This window comes from Euprymna scolopes, chromosome 24, assembly GCF_053919585.1.
Source record: "Euprymna scolopes isolate OS-2025 chromosome 24, ASM5391958v1, whole genome shotgun sequence".
Classification (NCBI taxonomy): Eukaryota; Metazoa; Mollusca; class Cephalopoda; order Sepiida; family Sepiolidae; genus Euprymna; species Euprymna scolopes.
This window is the reverse complement of record NC_136505.1, coordinates 14,719,556-14,744,995: the sequence shown is the minus strand read 5'-3', so window position 1 is coordinate 14,744,995 and position 25,440 is coordinate 14,719,556. Positions and strand designations below refer to the sequence as shown.

The window sequence follows — 25,440 nt, the reverse complement described above, 5'->3', positions numbered from 1 at the left end:
ACCACGCGCTCGAGATCAGAGGAGAGAGAATCCGAGAGAACTTCGTCATTTACAGCCTTTGATGTGTTGCCGTAGATGGTCGTGTCATCAGCATAGATGTCAACGAATGATTTAAGTATGTGTTTAGGGAGGTCATTGATGTAGATCAGGAAGAGAGTTGGGCCCAGGATTGACCCCTGAGGGACTCCAGCATTTATATTGCAGGCCTCCGATTTTTGTCCATCTACCACTACTCTTATGAGCCTATCAGAGAGAAATGATTTAATGATTGAGAAAACATTTCCAGTTATACCGTAGCTGGAAATCTTGTGAAGTAGACCCTTATGCCATACTTTGTCAAAGGCCTTTGATATGTCGAGAGCAATTGCCCTAGAAAGGAAGCCTTTGTCAAGAGATTCACTAATCCTGTGGGATATAACCGTCAGCACATCTGCGGTAGATCTTGCAGAGCGGAAACCATATTGTGTGTCACTAAGAAGGTTATTCCTGCTGAGGTGGTTTACTATTTCTCTATTTAATATTGATTCCAGTAACTTACTCATAACACAGAGAAGACTTATTGGTCTGTATTGAGAGGGAGATGACTTATCACCTGAATTCTTAAATACAGGGCAAACTGAGGAGGTCTTCCAGGGGGTCGGAAAGCACTTCTCCTTAAGGCAGCGCTTAAATAGTTTCGTAAGTATGGGAGCAAGTTCTGGTTGAAGCTTTTTTAACACTATAATTGGGATGCCATCAGGGCCAGTTGCTTTACTGGAATCTAGGTTCTTGATTAGCTTGGCGACCTCATGCACGGATATTTGTATGTTACCTAGCTTGTTCTGTGTTATAGGAGGAAATATGGGGAGTTGATGGCCTTCGTCGCATAGGGTAGAATTAGCTGCAAAGTTCTTTGCAAATAGTTTGGCCTTGTCTGATGCTGACGAGATAACCTCTGGTCCATTGATAATGGTTGGGATAGAACGCACACTTCTGTTCAAGATCCTATTTGTTATTTGCCAAAACTGGTGGGAACCAAGCCGCTGATCAGCTACCTTGGATTTAACAGACTGGGCATATAGCTCTCTTGCATTTTTTATTACTCTTTTACAGTGGTTGCTGGCAGTCCTGAAAGCAGCTTTAGTCTCAGTGCATCTATTACGTTGGTAGTTATGGAAAAAGTGATTTCTGTGCGCGATAGCAGCAGCACATTCTGGGGAGAACCATGGCTGGCTGTTAGGTTTTTGTTGGAATTTTTTAGATGGTATGAATTGGTCTATGCCTACAATTAACCATTCGGTCAGATCTGATACTATAGAGGACACTTCCTTTTTAAACATGGAGTGCAGAGGTAAATCAGATATGAATGTATGGAAGCTATCCCAGTCAGCCATAGAGTATCGGTATACAGTACAGTGGAGGGGTACGTCTGATGGCTTCTTACATTTTGTTTTTATCTTAACTGATACGACGGAGTGGTCGGAGGATCCTAAAGGAGAATGAACGGTACATGAACATAGCTCAGGGGAAGTTGAAAGAAAAAGGTCTAAGAGGCTTGCATATTGATTGGGTGTATCGGGCACACGGGTGGGTTCGCGAACAATCTGAGTGAGGTCATAAGCAATGGCAAAATCATGACAAAACCTCCCCTCATCATCTGTCTTATTTGAATGGGTCAGCCATTCCACGTTATGGACGTTGAAGTCACCACAGATGTGGATGTTAGCCGAGGGATGTGAAGACAGTATGTGGTCTATTTTCTCAGATATGCTCTTAAAGATAGTAACTCCGCTGTTGTGGGGCCTATAGAGGGCAAATATAAATACAGTGGTGTTAGCAAGTGCAACCCTGAAGCACATATAGGGTAAATTAGGATCTTCTCTAGAGATATCCCTGCCACATGGGAAGCCATCCTTAATGTAGGCACATATTCCATGCCCATGGCGATCTTGGGAGTCAGATTTAGCTGTTAAATTGGAGTATCCATTAATTATGAACTCATCTAGGGAAGTGGTCGGCCCTATTCCAGTTTCACATAGAAATAATATGTCCGGTTTCGTCTCCTGTAATTGGGTTTCAACCTCTGGAAGGTTGGAACGTAGACCCCTGATATTGGAGAAGGAGACCTGGTAGTAGGGGTCTACGCTGGAAGATGGGGTTCTAGGTTTAATCGAGTTTTTATTCTGGAGATATTTCATGTTGAGGTTTTGGGATTTGTGGAATAGGTCGGCATACTTGGTTAGAGCAGTACAGAGAGGGAAAGTAAGAGAGAAAAAGACAGGAAAAAATTTTTTTTTTTTATTTGTAGCACACGAAAAGGTAAAGCCGTAACAATTACCCAGTAGTATGGCATCGAGAGGCCCCACCAGAGACTACTGCATGGTCCAGATCCACTCACCAAATGGCAATACAGCAGTCCAAGTACTTTGCGCCTGCTGATAGGACAGCCTCCTTAGTGGTTAATCCAAGGTTCGGGTCCCTGACTATCAGGCGGATAACGTCAGCCCAGACAAAACGTTTACCTTCAGCACCCTTACTAGTGACATGGCAACAAGGACAGACAAAGACAGAAAAATATCCGACATCTCAGACTACTGGTCACCAAGTAGTACCGACCTTTAAGCAGCTTTTTCTTCACCCTTTGTCAGAAACATCACTCATTGAATGAGGACTGAATGACAAAATAGGAGAAGCGAGAGTTACTGGAGCTGCCGATAACACATCCACTGTATTATCTACTCTCCATTTAAAAAAAAAAAAAAAAAAAAAAAAGGGGGGGGGGGAGAAAGGGGAATGGGTACAAGTGACTTATATCTAAGTAGTAAGTCCGGTGCGAACTTAATAATTCATGACACTTTTGGTGATAATCTCCCCTCCCATATTAATGGGTGGAAGTTTGTCGGTTATCTATCTAGTTTGAATCATTAAAGTTTAATCTTATAATTAATTAAAATCCAATAATTAACTATTATCAATTTGTAAAGACTGCTTAATATTAATTTACATTAGAGTTTAAATAATTATTCAAGGGTTTAGTTTAGGAGGTCCGTTTTCATGAGTGACTTTCTTTGCACTGTATTATATTTCGAATGTACTTGAACATAAGGCTAACTATATAAGGTAGGATTCGAAAACAAGAAGAAAGAATTTTCAATACAGGCAAGCTTGCAGTAATAGTATATATTAAGTATACTACTTAAATAAAGTCCTAAGTTTATCTACTCTAGAGAATAATTTCCGGCATTTTTTTTTTTTTTCGTTAGTTGCCGGCATTTTGATTGTTTGTTTTCATCGTTCAGCTTTGTAGCAGGAGGGGGGACGGATAAGACGGAATAAAGACAAAAAGACAGGAGAAATACAGACAAAATACATAAAACACGAAAAGTAAATTTAAAACAATGTAACAAAACATTTAGGATTAGTTTAGAAAAAAAAAAAAAATAAATAAAAATAAAAAATAAAAATACTTAACGTTTTTGCACTAGAGATTCCGCCAGCGGTTTTTTTTATCAACTGTTAGCTAGCATATGGCTTACTAGAGTGACAGGAGATTTCTACTTCCGGATGACTTGGTCGAGTGCCTATCTATAGAATAAAAGTCGTAACGCTTCTATGTGTAAACAATATCTAATTTACATTTTTTTTTTGTTAAAAAAAAAAAAAAAAAAAAAAAAAATTCTAGCTTTTTTTTTCTTATAAGTCCTAAGTTTATCTACTCTAGAGAATAATTTCCGGCATTTTTTTTTTTTCGTTAGTTGCCGGCATTTTGATTGTTTGTTTTCATCGTTCAGCTTTGTAGCAGGAGGGGGGACGGATAAGACGGAATAAAGACAAAAAGACAGGAGAAATACATAGATATATACATAAATATATACATAGCTAAAACAAATAGACAAAATTATAACGAGGCACCATGGTACATTTGTTAGGAGTTAAGATGAGTTTTTAAGAAAAAAAAAATTAGTACTTAGCTCGTTCCGGTTTGCTTGGGCGAATGACAATGCAACCTCATGCAAAACTACCATCTTGTCATAAGAAACACATTTTTAGATGCAATTTTTTGAGGGGGGAGGGCGTTTCATCTTATCTAACAGGAAATGTGGTAAAATTGATAAAATTAATAAAATATAAATATTACACGCACATTATTATCGACATTTAGAGGAAGGACGAGACGAGTGAAATAAGATTGGTTAGATTGCAGTGTTCCATTCCGTATGCTTTCAAGATAGAGAGCGCCGAGAATCTTCGGGTTTTCATGACTGCAAAAGTCAACAACCAAATGTCCATCCTCCTCGTAGGAATTTACATGATGGAAGCAGAACATATTCTTACATCTGTAGACAGTCTTCAGGTGCTGGCCAGTTTTCTTGGAAAGAATGGCAACTTGAACCTAGAAGAGAGAAACAAAAAGTCAGTGAAGTATATTAGGCACACTTTTCAAACAACATCAACATAATTAAATTTTTAATACAAACAATTGTAAGACCTCTCAACAGCAATCGATTATCCCAACATTTTGTGCCGTGGGTTTCTTTTTTATTTATCTTCTGGTTGTAATCATTTTCTTGCACACATTGGCGGCTGTCGAGGGGGCTTGCAGGAGTTCACAAGTACAAAAAAAAAAAATAAGACACAAAATCCAACACATTCTGCAAATACCAGTCACAATATGGGTGCGTATGTGACACCATCGACTCCACATGCTAAGATCCCCATCACTAAACTCAAAAAAATGCTAACAATTACATGTCTCGTTTACCAATGCGTGGCCAAGAAATGGGTGCTCATTTTACGTTAAATTTATATAGGAAAGTGATCCCTCATTCTAAAATGTTAAATTTTATTATTTAAAAAAAAAATTCTCTTTTTATATTATCTTTAAAGCTCGTTGAAACGTATTAGCCAAAAAAGAGTAGATTTTTATTGTTTTTTAGGTCATAAAAACTAGCAAATATTTTTTTTTTTTAAATATTTATATGTTAAATGATCAAGTAGTTTTTTGTTTTGTCTTGTTTTTGTTGTTTTTTACATTAGAAAAACATAGAGTGGTTGTGGGAGTGGTGAAAGTTCAACTTCATGTACACATACACTACAAGAACAAAGGTAAACGCATACACATACACAATGCCATGCTGCCAAATACGCACATATTCATACAATGAACATTTTGATTTGTAACTTCTAATCTCTCAAGCTAAACCTGTGTTAAACTATGAACATTTTCATTACTAATCATTAATTTAATAAGGGAAATACATGAATAAGGGTGGGTAGAAATGCTCTTTATACCTAGGTATTTCAAAGCCCAATGCTTCTCGTCAGAATAAGAGAGGGGTGCTAGGTAACAAAGAAGAAATGTGACGTCTAGTAATTAGTACATTAGGACAGAGGTATAGGGAATCTTGGATAGAGGGTAAATATTTTTGCCGATTCCAATACAATTACTGATTCAATGCTAAATTCCCCGATTCCGATACGATTACCGATTCTGATTCTCTATAAATATCTAATTATTTAACTAGAAGAATGTTAATTTCCCCGATTTTCGTAATAACACATGAAGAAACTACTTATTTGCAGAAAATTTAAATGCGATATTCGTTTTCAGCATACCCAAAAACCTACAAAAGTCATTTTAAAGGAAAATGTTAAGGTGGAAACCAAGTAAAAATTTACCAAAACTATAAGAAGTTTTATATCTGTCTAGGAGGAGTTTAGTAGGCAAAATTGTTTAAGCAAAAATATATGCATAAGAGTTTTGTGTTTACTATAAACTTTTTACACAAATATTGTGCTAGTATAAATCATATAGAATATCTGCATTAATATAATTACATGTAATAGTTAACTATATATATATATATATATATATATATATATACATATTTATTTATTTTGTTCTTCCTTAAAACAATGACTTTTTACTTCAACTCATATTAAATGCTGGTATGATTCTTGGCTTTACACTAAGATGCTTCAAAATGGCCTCTGCCAAGGCCAGAGTTCATGCTACAACTTAACACCTTGTCTGGGGCGATTTCCATAAAAAAAAAATGGGAAAATACTTACCTCTTCTTTATCATAAACGTTGATACACTCAGAATAGGCATAGCCAAGAATTTTAGCAAAAGCCGCTTTGAAAAGGTTAACGCAGACATTCTGCTCGAAAATTATGAAATAATTCTCAGACATTCCGAAACTGTGATTATACGAATAAGATCCACGCCAGCGAGATGGGACACTACCAAGAATTCGGAGATTGTCAAAAGGCTTTGCATCTGCAATTGAACAAATATTCTTTAACAAATTTCAATGTTGAATATATCATCATCAAAAGACTTTAATGTAATAGAAAAATAATTTATAATCTGGAACCGCGACACATGTACATACGTTAAAGGTACTACTGTATTAATATGTAGACTAGTGGAATTACTATTAATACACAGTGTCTACAAAGTCTTTAGACAATAAAAAAAAAATTAATATTACAACTGAAGTTGGAAATAGCTGAAATGTTTAAATAATACTAAGGAACTCTGTTCCGCTGGTCTGCTTTCCAGCTGACTACAATATCGTTGTCTTCAAGTTCGACGTAAATAAATTTTTATTCAACTGTCCTCATAAATAATCAAATTACCACGAAAAACGATTATTGCACAAATGTCCCACTGACTACAATATACACATTAACCCTTATCCTCGAGTGGCCTCCGGGCCTTGATATATGGTAACCCCTTTGTAAAAAAAAGCCTTCAAAAGAAATGATATAAGAATGATATGATAGGTGTTTCAGAATCATCTAATCTATTCCCTGCTTCCTTTGTTTCAGCTCATTTGAATCGTTAGTCTAGTGGTCTTCCTTTAATTCATTGTTTTGATATCTCTTTGTAATGCAGCTTCATATTCCTATAGCTCCTTTCGAAGAATTGAAAGAGAAATGATATGATGATGGTGTAATGTGATTGTTATACACAGCTCAATCATGTTGACATATCGATTCTCATTAGATCGCCAAAGTTAAGCAACATTGAGCTTGGCCAGTATCAGATTGGTTACCATAAAATGCCACTGGTGGGAGAGCTACTGAAACTCACAAGCCCTTTCACAATTCAACCAAATTTGGTATAGATCAAATTCAGTCTATGCTTGACTTGTTCATAATGTTTCAGTCATGAATATTCAATTCAGATCAGCAAAGTTAAGCAACGTTGAGCCTGGTCAGTACTAGGTGGGTGACCATTTGAAAATAGGAGGCACTGTGTTTAGGAGGACCATGACACCTCATTGTAAGAACTTCAAAAACCTAACATCATCATCTCCCCGGACAAAGTTATACATGTGACTGGGGACTGCTTTTGAATTCAATATTTCCTTGACCCTTCTTCCTTTGGAGGAAGCTGGTTCAACCAGTTTAGGGTCAATGCCGTACACAACAAAAACAATATGAGTGGTAAAGACAGGCTTAGATTTGATGACCTCAGAGGAAGAATGGATGAAATTGCTTGGGTTAGTAGATGTAGACCAGCTGGGGTAGCATAGTCATTTGGCAGGGGCAAAAAGAGATGTTGAACTCAAGATGATGATGATGATTTTTTAACTTTCATTCGAAGTAGTTGAGTGGTCTTGGCTATATATTCAAATAGCAATCTAGTGAGTCGCCTTACTGAATGAGGTATTCCTTAACGTGTACCTTTCAGAGTACTTTTCAATGTCTCTCCTAGAGGGCTCTACGTAATGAGGTTTCTTAGTTAATTTAACAAGATTTTTGTGGTCGTTGTCAAAATCCGTTATTAGGTAACAATAAATGAAAAAAAAAAAAATGGGAACAACAAAGAAACAAATAATAACTAGACCCAAAACGTCTAAGTTTATTAAAAAGATATAGAAGCTGTTGCTTTTGTTTCCCAAAACACGGTTAACAAAGTCATTAAGTAATGATTTGCAAACATAGAAACATAAAATGCAAAAACGGAAGTCTTGTATGAATCATTGATACTAGCAAAATAGAAAAAATGAGAATTAATTTCGCTTTTCTACCTCCAAAACAATCTTTTAAAAAAATATCAATCTCACTTGAATTAAGGCAAAAAACGACGAATATAACAAGAAAAATTTAATATTTAGAAAGCCTTTTGTAAAAAATCTTTTCCAAATTTTTTCCTTTCAGTCTTTTTCCCCCTCCAATATTTTCTTCTTTTAAACAAGTCACTTCCAACTAAATTCTTTGCTTATATAAAACCTTCAAAAGGTTAAATATACTTCCTAATAATGTTGAATGAAAAAAACTGTTCTTTTCTTTTCTTGTAAAGGTTATTCTTTCTTTAAACCTTTTCGGGTTTGGCTTTCTCGCATTAACTTTTTCTTTTCTCTTGAAAACGGTTTTCTTTTCTTCAATAGAAAAGCTTCCTTTTATCTGCCAGTGATTTCTTAAGGCTAGCTGGTCGAATCTTTAAATGAACCAGTTCAAGTTAATTCAAAATGCATTAGCGTTTTCTTGCCCCCTTTAAAAAATATTTCTTTTACCAACGTTCACCCTTAACAAGGCATATCGCCACTTGGACGTAAGGGGCTACTATTTGGGACCATGTCTAGGAAAGATTAACAAGATGTTGGTTTACATTACATTTAAACTTCTGCATATCAGTACAGTCAGGGAAGCAGGTAGCAGGAAGGGAATTCAAAATTTTAGCTGTTCAAGAGAAGAAACTATTAGAGCAGAAAACTTTCTGGCATTTAGGGACCTCAACAGTGAAGGGGTAAGATTTTGTTGCTAAGCAGGATTGTCGAGGATATGTACATTGAGTTCATCAAGTGTGATGAGTTCATTTCATTAAAATATTTGTAAAACAGGCACAGCAATGCAACATTTTTTTCTTTTTTTTACATGGAAGTTACCACTTATCAAGACCCGGAGGCCACTCGGGGATAAGGGTTATTGTGTGTACAGTAATCAATGGGATAGTATTGCAGTAATCGTTAGTATTGGAGATTTGATAAAGTGTCTCACTTAAGGGGGCGGTTCATCAGGAATTTGTTTATGTTGGACTTGAAGATATCCAAGTTGTAGTCAGGTGGGAAACAAGCAGACGGAAGAGAGTTCCACTGGCATGCACTTCTAAGAAAAAAGCTTTGTTCATGAAATCTACGTTTTGGTTTTGGCACAGTTAAAGAGTGGGGAAAACATTGTGGCGATGGGATGGGGAGCAAAAGAGAAACGGAGAGAAAGAAGGAGAAAAAGAGAGAGAAAGAGAAAAACTGAGAGAGAGAAACAGAGAGAGAAAAAATATAGCAAGAGAGAAAGAAGAGAGTAGAGTGAAAAAAGAAGGAGTAAAAGAAAAAAAAGAGAGAAAGAGAGAAAGGGAGAAAATGAGAAAATAAAGAAAGAAGGAGGGAGAGAAAGAGTGAGAGAGGAAGAGAGAGGGAGAAAAAAAGAGAGAGAAGGGAAGAGAAAGAGAGCAGGGAAAAGAGAGGAGGAGATTTAAACTGATAAGAAAGTAAAATGAAAAAAAATCCCTCTGAATCAACTTCCCCTAAGAAAACGCAAAACTTCTTCAATCCAGAGATTCCTCAACTTGCCATTTTGTTTTGTGCGTATTGTTATTGCATACATGTGTTCCAATAAATATCCGTTATTGTTCACAAGTTTTTTTGGTTTTTTTTTTACATTTTCACCCCAAACAAGGCACATTGCAGCAACTACTGGGGCACTACGTAGGGATTTGGGCAGCAAGATGTCTGTTCACATTACCCTTGAACTTCTGCATGTCAGTACAGTTGGGGAAGCAGGGACCCGGAAGGGAATTCCAGAGTCTAGCAGTTCTGTGTTATTTTCACCATGTTTCAATCGATGTAACCTCTGACCTTCTTCACGTGTATTGTGTAGCACTTGGGAAACTTTATAAACTAATTTTATTGATTTAAAAAAAAAAAATAAAAACCTGCATCTCGAACTTACTTTTATCCGAATTTGGTTCGCTTGCCGTTATACAATAAGCCGATTTACGATCCTGATAATTAGTGGCCAGGTTGTAAAGGACACCATCGTGGTCTTTGTGTGGATGGGCTGTGGCGCCGTGGATGGAGACCAACTTTTGAAAATCCACCTGCAAAACAAAAAAGAATTTTGTATGAGTCATGAAAAACACACAAGTAGTATTGTGTAAGAACTTTTTTAGTATAGGAATCGGTATCAGAATTTCCAATGCTAAAAATGATTCTTTTTTTTTATTTTGAAACTTAATTTTCTATTGCTGGTAGTAATAATCAAATGATAATTATTTATTGATCTTAAAATACTAGTAAAATAAAATCGATAGTTAATTTCCTATGATTGTATTTTTGCATTACATTTCACTCTATGTTTATAAATAAATGTTTTATTGTCATTCGAAGTGTGAGTACATTTTTTCAAGCCACTCTGTATTTTAATTACACAAAATACATGTTAAAATATTCCTTAGTTTTGTGGTTTGAGGTATGTTTGAAAAAAAAAAAACTTCTATATTAAACAATTCATCAAATGAACCATCTCTTACTAGATTCATATCTATAGCATTCAGGAAGATTTGACACATTTGGAAATTAAAAAAATCATCAAATCTTGGCTAATAATTGTTGTATTCTCAAATTCAAAGAAAATATTTAGCCAAATACAATTCATTCAAAGAAGCAACCATAAATCCCCACCACAACTTCCAGGCGGAACCTGAAGCAAAAGTATGTGCTGATGAAGATCCTCAGAATCATGAATTCGTCCTAAACGCATATTTATGAGGTTTATTACACTGTAAGGTTTCTTCTCCATCATAATAATAAAATCTGATAGTCCAAAAATTAGGCTTTCATTAAAAAACAATGATAACTACTGATTTTTTATGTTAATTTCAACTAAAAGCAATGTTATTTACTTTTTTTTAAATTATATTTTCACCCCAAACAAAGCACAGTGCCACTTTGATGTAGGGGGCTACTATCAAGGACATAAGTTGTAGGGAGTTGAGCAGCAAGATGTCTGTTCACATTACCCTTGAACTTCTGCATGTCAGTACAGTTGGGGAAGCAGGGACCCGGAAGGGAATTCCAGAGTCTAGCAGTTCTGGAGAAGAAACTATTAGAGCAGAAGACTTTCTTATATAATTGTGACAATTAGTTAAATATTACTGGAATATTACATGAAACAAGTTTTTCCATGATTCAACAAAAAAACGATTTTGCCATGTTTGCTGGTAACATGTGATGTAAACACAATGGAAATAAGTCATTTCTCCTGAATTGGCCTAAGTTTTTGAAAGTTTTCAGAAATTAATTACCTCTCCGATTGCTATTGCATGCTATAAAGTTTTTTTTTATCTAAGCAAAACGTGCAAATATCTTTGAAAAAATCTTTCATTAATAATTAATTTTCTACCTTTTCGTTTTTCCAAATTTTTGGATATTTTCATTACTGTGACATGACAACTGAGTAGATACCATTGCTATTACTTAAAATTCAATATTGCGATTTTTGAATTTCGCTATTATAATGAAGAAGCACCAAATATTTTAGAGTATGCTTAAAGGAGGAGGCAATGCATGGGAATGGTATCTATACATGCGAATACATGAAATAATTATTAAATAATTCTTTTTTTGTCTTTTGCAAACTCTTCAGTACAGATTCAAACAATTGACCTACCTACAGGTGGATTTGAACTTATAACCATGTCTTGTAACCTAACATCATTAATTCCTCAATAGCAACAATTGAGACGTGTAAGTAAATTTTTTTTTTAATACAAACTCGTATCGACAATTATATCTAAAGTATTCAATAAAGGAGAGGGAAACTATAGCCAGTGTGATATAATTATTTTGTTCTAATCAAAGTGGCCTTCCTTTACTTAAGGGAATTACATTAATGATTAAATAATATTATTTTTAACTATGCATCAAAATTATGAGTGATATATGGAAAACATATCACTAGTTCAGAATACCTTGTTTCGATCTTTTTCATAGTGTCCTTTGAGAGATGCTTGAATATTAGTTTGATCCTAGCAATCAACTCATTTTTAACATTGCAGGTAGTATGGTTGGTGTCTTTCTCAATTGTGCCCCACACACAATAGTCCATAGTGTTGCGATCAATCAGGTTTATTTGGGGGGGGGCAGAGAGGGCAATATTGAGACTGGTTAAGACGTTGAGGTTCTCAGACATGACATGGTCTTTCTTAAAAACATGATGCACAAAGACTGACACAGTTTGATGAAATTTGAGTTTCATAATTTGCTTCTGTTAAAACTTTGTGCAGACTTTGTATTATTTGCACAACATTTTGGCCGATGTAACCTTCTACCTTCTTTAAACTGTTGAGCTCACGAATCTGTACGGAATTTTGAATGGAATCCTTTATTTAATCCACAAGAGTAGCATGCTCTCATTTCGTTAGCTGTGTCTGGTTAGAAGTTCTCAGTAATTCGCAATTGTATTTGGAGTTTCACTCAAACTGAAGATTCAACCTTCAACCTCCAGAATAGTGTAACTAACAACTGGACCCATTGCATAATGTATAAAGTACTTGGTTACACCTGAAGATGTTGTGAAAATGACACTCGGGATGAGAAGAGTAGTTCAAAGAATCCAAATAATATGAATAATCAATCGTCATCCCCAAAATTCAGAAACAACAATCCTTGTTCAGTGCTTTCTTCATAGTAAACACTGCACCACCACTCCCTCTCACCAAGATTTGTATTGCCGTTCCTGGATCTTGGTACGTCCTTTTCTTTCTTGACAAATTGTGTCAGAATGCCTGCTATCATCCTTCCAGCTACTGTTTTCACATCTCAGTAGCAATTCTCCAACTCACATCGCACAATCTCCAAAACATTCCAGAAGAACTGAGCTGCAATTAAGATTCACAAATTCTTTAATTGGCACAAATGATGACCCCCCTCTTCTAATATTCCAGTGCTTTTCGATTGGTCTCCATTTCCCCATCATCTCTTGTGTGTGGCCATTGATCTGTATCATTGGATCGTCCAGTGGCTGTCAATCTTAACTCAAGATGAAGAAAATTCATGCATGGAAATACAAGGATATTTGTTGGCAATTTTAAGGTTTTATTGGGTGAGAGATTTGTTCACAAAGGGGAGAGACTAAGAATTTTTCCTTATAAATAATAAGCTAATATTAATTTCTGGTGGATAAATAGACAGTCTCAAGGAGATTCACTAAAATCCCTATATTGTCTATAGGTATGGATCAACTGCTTCCTCATCGCAAACTGCTTAAAACTCTGTTCAAATTCTCAAACACGTGATCATTTCTTATGTAATTGACACCTGCTGTTTTGTGTAGGGAGGTGACCTGTGAACCCCTATTGCTTCACACACTAGGTGCACTGAGTCCATCTCCATTTGTCACCAGGTTATTCTGATATGCACTTAATGAAATATGCACGAAATTTCATACTAGCTGACAATCTCTACCTACCGGCATAGGGCCCCAATGTTGAAACTCACTGATAGTTTTATTTTATCGCTATTAAATACTTCAAACATGAAAGACTATAAAAAGATGAGCAAATTTAAACTTCTGAATTTTTAGATGATGGTGATGATGATGATGATGACGGTGGCTTGCTTTGATTCACCATAAGCAATGCTAATTCACCCTTTTTTTCTTCTGCCAAGGAAATTATATTTTCATTTGCGTTTTTGTATAAAGCTTATTGTAAACATCACTTGACCAATCATCACCAAAATCTGTCTCTCCAGAAATAGCGCCTCACACGCTGTATTTCGATTATAAAGAAAATATCAAATTAAAAGTATTCATTTATATTTGTGTTATAGAAGATCAACTTTCCAGGGAGACAGATATAAACAGTCTAAACTTATGCCGAATAAATTGAATTGAATTGTAGTTCCAAAGATCCCAGTTAGCTTAAATTCACCTACATTAATTTAACCACCCAAGACACCCTGCACACCCTCGTTCATCACTCCTCTATACACCAGATACCTTAATATCCCCAATAATCTCCCTAGCTAGATGTCACATTGAAATGTTTGCAACCTAATCCTCTAGCCTCTCTTCTGATGAGAAGCATTAGGCTTCGAAATAACTTGGTAAAAAGCCCATCCTTACATTGTCAGGCAGAGGTATACAGTCTCATGACTGACTTATGTTCTTTGTTTTTATGTACAACTGCATGCACTCAAAAGGGATTATAATTGCATTATTGTTCTTAAAACTTGTTACATTGTCTTTAGCCATCTGTAGTTGTAATATTACTGTAACATTATGTTTTGGTAAACGAGATGTTGGTTTTATTTTACTAGAGAGGATGAAAACTTGGTTCATTAAATTGGATAAGAAGTATTCTAATTAGTCCAAAAATAGCGAATAATGCTTGAGTGCAAACTCTGTGTTTTTATGTCTTCCTTTGTTTGTCCTTTGATTCTTGGTAAACAATGATTATCTCCCCTTCTCAAAAATGTAGCTTATGAAAGCGAAAAAGAAAATGAAGGGAATAAAAAAAAAGAACCCAAAAGAAACGGAAAAGTGGAAGTTTCACATATTAATAATATAAAAGAGAAAAGTAGTTTGCTTGAAGCATTGCTGGTAAACAAATATGTAAGCATATAAGAAGGCTGTTAGCAATGTAGACGTATGAAGAAAAATAAACAAATAAGGTTTTGTTGAGATTATAAATCTTTGTATAAACTATTTTTCTAAACCATTCACAAATAGATATACGAAAATTTATATCAACAAAACCTTGTTCGTTTGTCTGTTTTTGTTCATATGTCACTAGCCCAATATTCTGCATTGCAACCAGCCTTCTTATATATCCACATAAATCAGTAATATATTTAGCTTCTTATCTTACTGCACTTTTGTTAAAAAAATTTTTTAAATTGGAAGGAGAAACAACATCAGAATAAACGAAAAAAATGTGTAATTGTTTTACTTGCCTTATCAACTGGATCTAACGTTTTAGGATCCACTTGTAAAATCTTGTTCGTCTCCGTCATTGTGAAGATAGCATCGCCATGTTTGACAAGATTAACACTTGTGTTATCGGTTGTATTTACTTTGAAGTAGGAGGCAAACCTAGAGAAAGTAAGAAAAAATATATGAGTTTTATTGAAAATTTTCTTTTTAGACATCTATTATATAAAAGCGAAAATGCGTGTGTTTGTGTGTGTGCTTTTTTTGTATCTCCGACAAAGGCTTTTCTTGCGGGGGTGGAGCGCTCAGGAGGGGGTTACCACGTCTTACAACTTTTTATATACTCCCTAGATTATAATATCTCCGATTTATGACAGGAGATCATCTCTATCTTTTATTTGAGCGATTTTTATTTTATAAAATGCATGCTATCCTGTGGTCCCACGTATTTGTTCATAGTTTTTGTATAAAAACGCAAAACTAACAAAAGCGAAAGCAGTTTTTCAGCTTCATGCCGGGATGTCCAGAAAGCAATTAGCTTTGATCTCTGTGTGGAAAACCCCTCATATCAGACAATTGCTATTCATTTGGATACCTGGGAGCTTGGGAATAACCTCGTGGTGAAGAAAATAAATACCACGAGAGAAAGCTGAAAACTTCCTGACCTAATTATCAGTAAGTCAACAACTTTTGATTGACGTTGCTAAATTAAAACGCTTTTCACTTCCTTTGTCATCGTAGCGCAGCGGTAAGATCTCAGGTTTTCCACCTCCACGTCACAGGTTCGACTCTGCCTCCCTACTAACACTTTTTTTTTGTTCTCTTACACCTCCAAACACTCCAGGCAACACCGGGCACCCCGCTTGTCTAATATATAAAGGGCAAAATGAGCGCGCGCATTTGTGTATGTCCACAGGTTTTCTTTCACTTTCTTTTCCGCCTTCGCGTCGCGGGTTCGAGCCTGCCTGCCTACTATCACTTTTTTTTTTTTTTTCTCAACACCTGGATAATGCCGGGCACCCAGGTTAGTTTATTATATAAAAGGGCAGTTGACTGTATGTCTTTATTCCAGCTAAAACTTCAAGAATACGCAACAAACCCCCACAAAGTTAGTATTTTTCTAATCAATGTAACTCTAGAAAAATAATATCTAAAATTTAGAAAAAACGATTCATTCTTTTGAGAGTCAAATGATTATCTGTATCATTTAATGTTATCAAGAATTAAACAATTTTTAATATTATCATGTATGAATACAACTCAGGAAATGAATCAACATTTTTTTTTTTTATTTGAAAGACGTTAACTTCAGATTAAATTTATTTTTTTCTTAACTAGTGTCATTTCCCTACAAAGAAAAGAGCTTGGAAGAAGCTTAGTTTTAGTAGTGCTCTGGAGGGACCCTTAATTTTTTTTATGCTTTCTGTAGGCCTCCTAAATTTTATTTTTCAACTCCTCACTTAAAAAAAAGGAATTTCTTTTCTAGGGCATGCAATGAGAAACTTAACACTATTTAATAGTTTATATTTAGTTGTTTTTTTTTATGGCCGTTTCAGTTCAATCAATTAGATATCATTAAAACGTTGTACCAGCAGCAAACACTAATGCACTATAAGAGGAGCATGTCTGTTCACTCTGGACTTCTTAAGAAAGACCTTTTTTCCTGCTTTGACACCATAAGCCATTTACTGGCCATGTCTTGCTCCAGGCACCTCCGCAAAACATTACAGCACCCTTTCTCCACTATGACGACAATAATCCAACACAAATAATTCTTTGGCATTTCTTTGGCTTTGCTCATCACATCAAAGAAAAATCATTCCTAAAGAGTTATAGCCAGCAACAGAAAATATTTGTGATGTCAACAGGGCAATCTCAGAACTAATCAACTTCTATTTATAGGCATTGTAAACATGCACTGTGCACAGGCTGTGACCATCCGTTTGCTGTGGCAGTTCAAAATTAGTGGCTGATTCCAGTGCCAATCGCAGTGTCAGTCATATGGTCCTGTTCAGTTCTGAAACAGAAGGATTTTCCTTCCAAATAAAATCTTAACTCACATTTAAAACAACAAATGTTTATTCTTTTAAACGTTACAATGAAGCACATTCACTTGAATAACAGATTTGCTAATGAGAATTCTTAACCAACCAAATTAAAATGTAAATCCAAGTGCCCATGTTGATTGAAGAGGCACACAAACCCAACTGACTGTCATACATCAGAAATCCATCTGCTGGAATATATGTATATTCAGCTGGAAATCCTAGACGCCTGGTTTTTTCCCCCCCCATTCAATCATCCATAAACTGGCCACTTAAATAATAATCAGCTTTATCCATAAACATATTGGTTCTGGATATGACCTTAAACTATATCCAGTGGTGAGGCCCCAGCTTGCGGGCTTTGGGGAGTGTGGAGCCACCCTTTAATTGTCATTGCTCCCAGGTCCGCTCTGACCCGGAGTGGTAGTACCTGTTAGGGTCCCAACTATGGGTTAAATAGAAACCGACTTGAAAACAACAAATATATTCTATTAAAAAAATTTTCTTCAAAATCTTTGGGTTCGGCATTAAATAACCTGAAAAGGGTTGATATGCCATAAAACAAAAACAACCAACCAACCAATATAAACGCAGTAAGTTTGGGAAAACGAGTTAAAACTAAAAAACTAAACAAAATACTGTTAGAAACTTGCTCAATATATATTACTGTAACATAAGCTGACATATATTCGGTAGGTTTTTAACAGTATTTTGTATATTTTATATTTTTAACTAATTTTCCCAAACTTACTATGTTCAACAGAGAGTTCCCCGCCATTTGCAATTTTCAAACACATTGGTAAACATTGTATGTTTTTCGAGCCGAATAAACATGTTACATTAAATAAAAACACTAAAAAATTATCCAGTTAGGTAGAAAAGTAACTTATCTTGCCTTTGATAACATTTTTGATGACTTTTTCGAATCTATATGTATAGTCATACAAACCCCACTCTTCCTATCCTGCACAACATCTGAACACCTTGCTGACAGACTGTCCATCAGGTGTGATCGTGTGTGGTTGAAACTTGGCTAAGGAAGTTCCATATGCCAAGAGAAACGATAAATTATTTTCTTGTTGTATTGGAGTGAAAAATTAATGGGGCTGACGGGTTGGAGGCAGAAAGTCTGACAAACGATCTTAGAAATCACTCACATGTTTTAGGTCAGCAAGAAAACCCTCCAAAAGCTTAATGGACCGATTTTCTTGAGAACAAAAGAAAAAGAAAGAAAACAGAAAAGATTTCAAAGGGAGAAGGGAGAGAGAGAAAAAGAAAGAGAAATAAAGAGAGATATAGACGAAGTGGGAGAGAAAGAAAAAAGGATTTTAGAGGAAGAAGGGAAGAAAAAGGAAAAAGAGATTCAAAAGAAGGAAGAGGTAAAAGAGAATAGAGGCAAACATGCTCATCCAAGAGAGATGGGGGCAGAATTAGCGGTTTCATAAAAGCCATTTCTTTTTAGCAGAAGAGGTATTTGCTTGCTGGTCTTGAACAGAATGCACGTTAGCTTTTTGGCTGGCAGTCCAAAAGGCTTGACCCCTCTGCAAAAGAACAAATTGGAAAGAAAGGCTTGTAGAGGACTAGGATATATAAATCCTAATCCCGTTACAAAAGAAAATAATGAAACGAATGGAATGAAGGAAACAAAAACTCAATTGATGGATAAGATAAACGTGTCATTTATTTACTGTTGAAAGAATGAATGTTTTAGATATAACGCGTGTTCATGTCTGCACGGGTGTAACCATCGTTTGTTGCGGGACTGGTGATGTAGAAAGAAAAGGAAATGTGTGTTCATCTCACTATCGTTTGTACGCGCGTGGGAAGAGAGGTAAGTAATATAGTAGAAATGAAAATGATAGTCCAGCCTGTAGACAAAGAAGAGGATAGAGGGTTGAAGGTATTCTCAGGGACAAGTTGTATATATAGAGAGAAAGAGTGAGAATGTCAATCCAGTTCATGGAGAGAGAAAGCATATAAAGTGTATATACTGTCTGTTAGCTCGTGCCCCCTACATAGTAGCAGTGGAAGTGATGCATGCGGGCGCCCCGAAAGGGGGGCGAATAGTCAGACGATCTCTCAGCTCGAGAGCTAAGTCGAAAAGGCTGGAAACAGCTTGTCTCTTGCTTTTATACTTGTTTCCGGTGGTCTTTTGCGCATGTGTGTATTTCCTTTGAAAGGGGAAGTGACGTTGTCCATGTGTGTGTACATGTGCGTACGTTAGCGTGTGTGTATACACGTGAATGTGAGTGTATGTATGCGAACGTGAATATATGTACGTGTGTGGACGTGGGCGCGTATGTTTGTGTGCACGTATGTATATGACAAGTAATATAGCTTGAAATGTGAACGCGTGTTTTTTTGTTAGACTAGAAAAGGCTTGCGCAGGGCTTTTCTAAAGATAAGACTTGTTTGAAACTTTGCAACAAAAATCGGATTAAGTAGAAACCCTGCACCAGAAAATACCCAAATTTAACTTTTCTTTGCACAAAATGTATCTAAAATTATTTTGTGCAATAATTATTTTTGTTTATAAGAAAATGATCTCTGAAGTTTTTATTACAGGGTGGAACGATAAAAGTGTTGCCTTCAAGAAAACAACACTACAGCTTTATTTTAAAACTTTTATTGAAAAAAATCAATTTAAGTAACTTCATTATGTAGTAAAGCTGGCATCTATTCAATGTAGCCGCCTTCAGCCTCAATCACCACCTCGATACGGGTCCAGAACTAGGAGCATGCCTTTTCCACAAGCGCCAGCGTGAACTTGGTGAATACTTGGCAGATAGTGGCGATCAGGCTGGCTTTGGTGTTGTGGGAGGTCATGTTGGTGATATTCTCAACGTATAACCAAATGAAGTAGTCCAGTGGGTCTAGGTTGGAGAGGGAAGGGGGCCCAGTAAGAAAAGGGTACAAAGTCATTGCATTCCTTCTAAAGCCAAGCCTGGGTCTCTTTGGACTTGTGAACCTGTACCAACCCTGCTCACACCCAGGGTCTGCCAGCGATCACCTGATTGCACCAGGGGATCACCACACTCATCAGCACATTCAGGTACACTTTCGTGTTGACTTTAAAATGACTTTGAAGATGTGATGTGGCATGATATAGCCTCCACTTGAAGCCACACCAAAGACCATAACCATGGTCGAAAACTTTGTTTTCATCACCCTGGGCACATCCCTGTTATTCGTGGCAATCCAGCAATGCCTTTTGAGGGTGTTGGCAATAGTCCTGTTATCATAATTTGGATTGGTAGAGAGCATGTGTTGTACAGTGGCACATCTCTGATCTTGCTCGTTGAACATTTTGTTACTTTCAAACATGATAGAAGGCTCCTATCACTCTTGAAATTTTTATACAACTGGCCAACTAGTAGATGGTGTGCAACAAAAAAAGAAAACCGGTTTTCATCAAATGGAAATGGAATCATGTTGTTTTTTTTTTCTAGGGCGCAATTTTATCTTTCCACCCTGAAATTATTGATTGCTTTGATCTTTGGAAAATAGTCCAGTCAATTCCAGATCTATCTTGAAACTTGATGCTCGAACTACAGTCAAAAGGAGCACATATTAGCAATCACCAGTGCACTTATAAAAGGAGAACTCAACCTCGACGTCTGGCAATGAATGGCTAGCGTGTTAAAGGTCCAGCCACAAAGACTTAGGGTCGTGTGCATTTTGTTTCCAGTGACTAGTGAATGTCTGATTACGTTTTGAAAGTGTCCATCACTAAATGAAGTAAAAGTGTAGCCATTAAGACTTAGGGTTAGCACCCACTCATCTGCTCGTGTGCCTGGTCCACCCCTAGCTTAGTTACATATTTGGTCCTGTGACATAAGATTGTGTGACAACCCTTCCAGAAATGGTTATGAGAACAGGGAAACTTTTAATCTGAAAAAGATAACGACCATGATATAGGGAAGCAATCTCAATCTTTATAGTGGTGGTAAAAAGACGAGTTCATAAACAAAAAAGAGAGAAAGATAAAAAAAAAAACTCATATGAAATTCTATATTGAGTTTCTTGGCTTACCTTGAAAATATACTTTTGCATGGATCCGGAAATTCCATCATTCCAAATTGGCTGTAGACAAGGCGATTAGCTTTAATCGATTCATTCCAGGTGTCCGAACGTAGGATTCGATTCTTATAAAAAACCTTGCCATCTTTAATGTCGTAACGGGAGATGACTGCAAAGCCATCAAATAGATGTTTCATTTTGATGTCTCCAACCTCAAAGATCCCGCTGCCATTTCGATAAAGACTTCCATTTAACCAAGAAGGAACCGTACCTAATAAGTGGGAAAAATATTTGGTAATAGTCAGCAAACGTATTTTCTAACTTCCGGTGTGTCTGCTATCGGAAGCTGTAACAAGGCAAATCAGTTCCTTCGTTTTTTTTTCTCTCATGCCTATCTTTCTCTTGTGCAAGTGTTATTTTTTTTTATTACGTTTTTCTGATCATTCTTTTTTTATTGGATAATTGTTGAAAAGTTTTTTTGGTCTTATTTTAATTGAGAATAATTGAAATTTGTTTTATTTTTTAAAGAATTATTGAAATTTGTTTTATTTTAATTGAGAATTATTGAAATTTGTTTTATTTTTTAAAGAATTATTGAAATTTGTTTTATTTTTCAAGAATTATTGAAATTTGTTTTATTTTTTAAGAATTATTGAAAACACTTTTTGGGTTCTTTTTTTTTTATTGAAAACCTGTTGAAAAATTTTAATTAAGAATAACTAAAATTAGTTTTATTTTTTTAAAAAGAATTATTGAAAACACCTTTTGTATTCTTTTTAAACTATTTTGGGAATAGTATGTATTGGATATGACTTTTTTATGAAGCTTGATAGGTTCGGGCAAAAATGTTGGAAAAAAAGATAGGGGAATATAGGTTTTAAAAGCCAGTTTATCATAATTCTTTTGTAGGTTTCAATTACTTTATATTTGAAGGATTAAAGACTAAATTTCCAAAAAGAAAATAATATTTGTACACATGAAAAAAAAAGTAATAATAAAAACTGTTTTCACGGCTGACAATTTCAACTAAATTTTGAAGTTAAATAAATTAATTGTAAAAATCCTTTGAAAGATAAAGATTAGTTTACTGTGTTTATTTCAAAGATAATTAGTAAAGTCCTAAGATATTGAATTAAATTTTAAAAAACACCTTGTTGGTACAAAAAATAGCTTTATTAACCCCCAAAAGTGAGAATCACGAATCATGACAAACGGAAGTTTTGTAAACAAGTATTATACAGAAGCCCAATTGTCACACAGTCTAAAAGCTGTCTGACCTGTAACCCCAACTTCTCTCTTGGAACTGAACAAGTCAACACCTGGCCTACGGGCTCGGGTTTGACTACGACGGAATACAAACAAGCCAATATGGCTACCTCCACATGTGGTTATCACACGAACTCATCCTACAGTACTGTATCTAATCTACCATGACGTGAGCTTCTACTACTAACTTTCAGGAAACAAATAATCCATCATGGCTACAAACTATATTAAATGTTCATGTGTGCGTGAATGTGTTTCAACAGGTCTGTATAATCATCAATTTTTTTAACGACTAAGCCATTTCTCTCTACACGCTACTAGCTTAGGGCTCGACTATGATGGAAAACAAACAATCCAACATGGCTATCTCTATATGCGATACACACACGTGTTCTCTTTTTACCACAGAACTCTCTAATCTTTTGCCCCCATCCATACATGGACACACGCTTCAACTACCAACTTCAATGCGTATCCACTGGACACACGTTTCTCTTTTAACAGCAAACCTGTATAGAGAGATTTCTTGTCTTCATTCTTACAAAACTAATTGCGTTATTTTTATCTGTATAATTTTGTTCATCTTTTTTATTGTATAATTTTGTTCATCTTTTATTGTATAATTTTTGTTCATCTTTTATTGTATAATTTTGTTAATTTTTTATTGTATAATTTTGTTCATCTTTTTTATTGTATAATTTTTGTTCATCTTTTATTGTATAATTTTGTTAATTTTTTTTTGTATAATTTTGTTAATTTTTTTATTGTATAATTTTGTTAATTTTTTTATTGTATAATTTTGTTCATCTTTTTTATTGTATAATTTTGTTCATCTTTTATTGTATAATTTTTGTTCATCTTTCATTGTATAATTTTGTTAATTTTTTATTGTATAATTTTGTTCATCTTTTTTATTGTATAATTTTTGTTCATCTTTTATTGTATAATTTTGTTAATTTTTTTTTTGTATAATTTTGTTAATTTTTTTATTGTATAATTTTGTTAATTTTTTTATTGTATAATTTTGTTAATTTTTTTATTGTATAATTTTGTTAATTTTTTTATTGTATAATTTTGTTAATTTTTTTATTGTATAATTTTGTTAATTTTTTTATTGTATAATTTTGTTCATCTTTTTATTGTATATTTTTGTTAATTTTTTTATTGTATAATTTTGTTCATCTTTTGTATTGTATAATTTTGTTAATTTTTTTATTGTATAATTTTGTTAATTTTTTTATTGTATAATTTTGTTAATTTTTTTATTGTATAATTTTGTTAATTTTTTTATTGTATAATTTTGTTCATCTTTTGTATTGTATAATTTTGTTAATTTTTTTATTGTATAATTTTGTTAATTTTTTTTTGTATAATTTTGTTAATTTTTTTATTGTATAATTTTGTTAATTTTTTTATTGTATAATTTTGTTAATTTTTTTATTGTATAATTTTGTTAATTTTTTTATTGTATAATTTTGTTAATTTTTTATTGTATAATTTTGTTAATTTTTTTATTGTATAATTTTGTTAATTTTTTTATTGTATAATTTTGTTAATTTTTTTATTTGTATAATTTTGTTAATTTTTTTATTGTATAATTTTGTTAATTTTTTTATTGTATAATCTTGTTGATTTTTTTATTGTATATTTTTCAATAACGTCCTTTTCTCTTTCAACAGGCCTGTCTAGTCATCAATGTTTCCACACAAAAACTCTTTTAATGACTAACCCGTTTCCCTATTCTTATTAATGAAGATAACAAATAAAGCTATTTATTAAATGTTAGAATGAGATTTCTTCATTCTTACAAGACTACTTGTGTTACTTTTATCTTTTAATAATTTTGTTACTTTTTTATTGTATACTTTTTAATGACGTCTTTTCTTTATATTTTAGTTCATGAAATCGCTTCACAATAGAAATACTGAAGAACAATAAAAGTAAAGGAACTGCATTTGCCTTGTCACCACTTCCGGTAGCAGACACACTGGAAGTTAGGAAGTACGTTAGCTGGCTATAACCAAGAATGTATTTGTTAAACTTTGTAAATTAAAATATAATTAACAAAAGCTATGCATGAACACCAAGTGAAATTTTCGCCATTACTCAACTCTGCATATTTTTAAATGTTTTGCAGCATATCAACCGTTTTGCGTTATTCGCACTACTTTGTTCACATTACGTGTTTTATCACCATTTTGACCCTTGTGATCTCATCGAACTCGGGAATTTATATGGAGTTTTGATAAGTTCTGCAAAAGATGTAATGTAATGGGGTTTTATATATATACACGTATATATATATATATATATATATATATATATATATATATATATATATATATATATATATATCCTGGCTTGAGGTAGTAGCTTGTCTAGCCGCACTGATAGGCTGTGAAACAGCGAAACAGTACTGTATGTGGATGACTACAATGCTCCCTATCTTGGTTGAGCATATTGGGAAGTGATATACAAACTATGATTAGCGTATTAAGCGATGCTCTTTGTGTAAACAAATTCAGCTTAGGTATTTGGACAATGTCAAAACATTATTAATTCACTGCCTGCATAGCAGCAGCTGAATAGCGCAATGGTTAGAAGCTCCGACTGTCATTTGGGCGGTTAGGTTTCAATCCTGGCTTGAGGTAATTTCTTGTCTAGCTGCATTGATGAGCTGTATGTGGATGACTATATATATATATATATATATATATATATATATATATATATATATATATTCCAGGTAGAATGATATCCAAAAATTAAGAATAATTGAATTTAACAAGGGTCGTTGATAGTGCTCAATCAAGGAGAGTAAATTCTATTTTTTATTATTCTTTATGTAAATACAGTCATATCTTGCTATGATGTACAGACCGTTTCAATCATATTTGATCTCATCAAGCAAGAAGAATTAAGATACAAAAATTAAAAAGGTTTATGACCATTTTCAAATTTTGAGGAGAGAAAATATGCCATGCCTGGTGTAAAGCAAAATTAAAGTTCTTATAGATTTAAATTAATTACAAAAATCAAATTTCCGTTAGAGAAATAATGATCAGAGCTTGGGTATTAACTTTATTGAGGGTGTTCTAGTAATATTAGTTAGCTTGGTATAATTATGGAAAATTGGCATTTTAGGCTTATTTAGTTCTTAGTGGTAGATTTAAACAAATGGGATAC

At 34.4% G+C, this 25,440-nt stretch overlaps 1 protein-coding gene across 1 annotated transcript in view; it reads right to left on the bottom strand.

Annotated features, from left to right (window-relative positions):
• Positions 1 to 25,440, bottom strand: part of LOC145246600 (carotenoid-cleaving dioxygenase, mitochondrial-like) — a 53,789-nt gene that overhangs the window by 15,670 nt on the left and 12,679 nt on the right. The window contains exons 2-6 of the mRNA XM_080108259.1: positions 21,001 to 21,259; positions 14,947 to 15,085; positions 9,941 to 10,088; positions 6,052 to 6,260; positions 4,124 to 4,372 (exon numbers count right to left, since the gene is read on the bottom strand). Of these exons, the coding sequence (XP_079964385.1) occupies positions 4,124 to 4,372; positions 6,052 to 6,260; positions 9,941 to 10,088; positions 14,947 to 15,085; positions 21,001 to 21,259 (1,004 nt within the window). The remainder of the gene's footprint in view (positions 1 to 4,123; positions 4,373 to 6,051; positions 6,261 to 9,940; positions 10,089 to 14,946; positions 15,086 to 21,000; positions 21,260 to 25,440) is intronic.